Below are 3,812 nucleotides of genomic sequence, written 5' to 3' on the forward strand. Positions count from 1 at the left end.
AAATTCAATACTGTGCATTCTACATGACAGTGTATGTTCATTTTAATAAAAAAAACAGTAACGTTGGGGATAAAATTACTTAATTAGATTTTTTTTGTGTGAAAACACTTTTTAAACCAAATGTATGATTTTTTTTCTGGTCTACAAATTGAATATTAAAGAAAAAACACTTTTAAAGATGATTAATTTATAAATAATAGCTTAAGACTGCACACATATTATAACAGAGAGCCGTCTACATGTTTTAAAAACTTAAGCTTCTAAAGCATTTCTGACTAAAATGTAGTTCTGACCATAATATTGAAGATGAAATAAGTCAAACACGTTATATTTGATAGAATAAATGTGTTGAAAATAAAACATCCTTTTATTAGTAACAATGTTTTATAAGTCCAGTTTACCTATTACTCATAACTGAGGTTTAATCTCTTTACTTATTAAGTCTTTGTGTTTCATTGATTGTAATGAGCTATAAAACTTTTTTTCTGCATAGACGTGTCCGTCTGCAGAGGGAGGAGCTCCTGCTCAACATTAGGAAGCAACAAACTGACCAGTTATTGAATCAGCAGTGAGATTTTTCTGAACTGGAGCCACAATAAGAAAACAAATTACAAGAACATAGTCAAACATTTTTATTAACGTTTTAGGATACACGGTGTTGAAGCATCTCTCATCTGTAGACTCTTTGGACGTGCAGCGCCTGATTGAACGACGCTGACCGGTTCTGAACACGACTCATGAGAAGATGAGGAGAACGCTCCTGCAGACTTCAGTCAACGCCTCTCTCCTTGCGTTCTTCTGTTCATCCGAGTGTGTCCAGATGTGACATCAGATTGCACTTCAGATCAAAAACTGGAATCTGTACACTGATATCAAAATACATTAACTTTTTACTTTTTATCCATAAATACGGGTCTGTTTGCAACGCCATCTTTCCTGAGACGCTTTCAGAGCAACAACCTTTATCACGCTTCAGTTTCTTCAGCCATCCTTCATTTGTGACCTGCTTTTTATCGTAAACTCTGGAGTGTTTGGGTCGCAGACGCAGACATGACTCCACGTCTGCGCTCGAGTGAGCTGCGTGAGTGATCCTAAAAAGGAAACCGCCTGCCCACAAAAACTTTGGATTCATACAAAGGTTTTCTATCCTTTTTGATGGAAGGTTTCACAGTTGTAAGGTGGTTGTTGTCCTGCTTCACTCTGGCACATGCACACATACACACGCGGTACCTGAATGCATCTCCTTGCATACTTTACACACCTTTATTATTGCTTTAAAGTTATTGTTTCAGGACATCAGAGCAGGCCACAACGATGTTGCTGAAACGTAGAGATTATCCGTGCTGTAAGGCAGCAGACGATGAACGTTTTTGGAGTTTGTGATAGTCTACACGTCAGAGACGGCGTTGTTGGCGTCTCTGGCCTGCCGGATTCCGTACAGCCACTTGATGACGCGAGCGTTCCTCTCGATAATGGAGATTCCGTACGGGACCCGCTCGGCGGCCCTGGGGGGCCCGTCCTCCTCGTCCTCCTCCTCCCTCATGCGCTCGGCGTCCTCGCCACATTCCGAGCTCGGCGTGCTGACGCTGCGCAGCTTGGAGACGGACACGATGTCCGAGTTGGCCCTGGTGAAGCGCTCCACCCCCCCCATGTCCTCCACCTCCTCGGGGGCCAGCCCGCAGTAGTTGAAGAAGCGCTCCAGGTCGGCGGTGGCGCGGGAGTAGCGGTCGCTCAGGTCAGACTTGGAGCGGTGCAGGGAAGGGTGCTTACGGGACGAGCCGCGGGAGCTGGTGTTGGAAGTGCGGGTGAAAGCCGGCGAGGCTGGGGGGGCCATGACAGCTCGGACCAGCATGGGACTGGGCGGCAGGTGAGCCGGGGGGGAGGCGGTGCTGACCTGAGGTGGATTCTGCGAGGGAGGGGGCGGGGGTTGCACCAGAGGACGTGGCACTTGGCCCTGGGGGGACTGTCTGGGCCGGAGTCGGGGGTGCAGCTGAAGCCTCGGGGGCTTCTTCATGTCGGCGAGCGGCCGGACGTCCACTCTGCGCACCGCCACAGAGTTAGAGGAGATGTAGGGCACCAGAACGCGGGGGTAGGTCCGCGCTGGCACTGGGGGTGGGCGCCGGGTCAGCTCAGCTGCTTGCTGGTGCAGGTTGTTACCGAGGGGGGAGGAGGTGCACGAGGAGGTGGATGAGGAATTGTGGTTTAGCGGTTTGAGGGTATTAAGGAGTCTCTGCTCCGCAGACAGACTGCTGCTGATGCTCTGAGCTCCTGATGAAGGCGACGATGACGAGGGGGAGGTGGAGGAGGAAGACTGGGAGCAGGGCTGGGGGGCGTCACAAACGTCCCTGATTAGGTTATTTAGAATATCCAAGTTAAGGGTGGGTCTCCTCTCCGCGGGCCCCTCCCTGGCCCCAATGTTCTCCACGTTGAGCGGGCAGCGGGGAACTTTGCGGGCTGGGGGAGTGCTGTGCAGCATCAGGCTCTGGGGAACGAGGGGCTTGCGGATGATTGGGGGTTTGATGGGGGCCTGGCGAGTGAGGGCCACCTGCTGGCTCTTCACATACTTGGCCTTGTCCGCCTCCAGACGCTCCACGGCGCTCAGCTTACGCGCTCCCGGGTCCGCCGGACGCCGGAAGTAGTCAGGACCTTTGTTGAGGATCCGAAAGGGCATGGCTGAGGTGAAGGGGACTCCGGCCAGACGGCCATCGGAGGGTCGCAGGGTCTCCACCGGCATCCTGAAGGGCTGAGAAGAATAAAAATGTGTTTTGATTAAAAAAGGAGCAACTGAGAGCTTCTTCAAGCTGACAGGAAAACGGTGATGAAGAGCTTTAAACAGCCGGCCTCTTTAGGCTGAAGAAAATGGCTCTTTTGTATTCCTCTTTTCTTCTGTCCCTCCCCCTCCCTCCCTCAAACCCCTATTCCCACAGACCCTTTCAACTTTCTTACCGGTTGCCGTCTTCGCTCCTCTTCCTCTCTTGCTCTTTTTGTGCTCCTCTTTTCCCCTCAGTGAAAAGCTTCTTGCGGTTCGGGGTCAGAGGGGGACAAATTCCACATCAGGACCCGCTCATCCACTTCTGCTGGTCCTCCTCGTGGGGGTCAGACAGTCGCAGTTCAGGTCAGCCAGCAGTGACACCCACCACGCAGGAGCTGCTATGATCCGCTCTGATGCCGGGTTTGAGCTCCCGACCGTCCGTCCAGCTGTTCTCAGAGGCGGTCAGCGGCGCAGCCCGGTGCCGCCGTCCTAAACACAGTTTGGGAGAAAGATTCCACATGAGACTCTGGGCTGGTTCCGTCACCCGGGAACGGACGCGCACACGGAGAGACTCTCACTTTCTCTCACACACACACAATCGCACACACTCAGCTGACAGACTGACTCTTCAACGCTCAAGTGGAGCAGACGGGTCAGGCTTTAATACCACGTCTGGCTCCTCCCACCGGCACCAATCGCGCTGCAGGACGGGAGCCTTGGGGGTTGCGAGGATGGGCGGGAGGTGGGGGGAAGCCCCCTATTGGTCGAGCTTGAAAGCGATTCTGTCCAATTGGATCCCCCCTCCCCCCTCACGGCACAACAAAACAGAGGCTGGGCTTTCATTCAAATGAACATTCTTTGAAGGGGGGGGGGGGGCAACGGACGGGACAGATGCAATTTTTTACATCCACTTGCATCAAGCTCGGCGGGGCGCTGTGACAACGCTGAAAGGGAGAGCGCGGCCCGGTTCCTCGCTGAAGCTCTTTGTCTTCACCAGCGTGAGCAGCTTTCAACAATGGAGGTCTTCTTCTGTTCAAACCAGCGTTTGTTTAAACCCTCC

At 52.3% G+C, this 3,812-nt stretch overlaps 1 protein-coding gene across 3 annotated transcripts in view; it reads right to left on the reverse strand.

Annotated features, from left to right (window-relative positions):
• Positions 1 to 617: 617 nt before the first annotated feature.
• wu:fa11c10 (protein FAM110B) overlaps positions 618 to 3,812 on the reverse strand; it is a 26,127-nt gene continuing 22,932 nt past the window's right edge. For 2 of the 3 annotated variants that reach the window (XM_024293890.2, XM_024293892.2), the window contains exons 2-3: positions 2,947 to 3,241; positions 618 to 2,743 (exon numbers count right to left, since the gene is read on the reverse strand). In XM_024293890.2, the coding sequence (XP_024149658.1) occupies positions 1,388 to 2,734 (1,347 nt within the window). In that variant the 5' untranslated portion in view covers positions 2,735 to 2,743; positions 2,947 to 3,241 and the 3' untranslated portion in view covers positions 618 to 1,387. Of the gene's footprint in view, positions 2,744 to 2,946; positions 3,399 to 3,812 lie in introns of those variants that run through there. The other variant, XM_024293891.2, reaches the window with a different exon arrangement.

This window comes from Oryzias melastigma, linkage group LG7 (assembly GCF_002922805.2).
Source record: "Oryzias melastigma strain HK-1 linkage group LG7, ASM292280v2, whole genome shotgun sequence".
Classification (NCBI taxonomy): domain Eukaryota; kingdom Metazoa; phylum Chordata; class Actinopteri; order Beloniformes; family Adrianichthyidae; genus Oryzias; species Oryzias melastigma.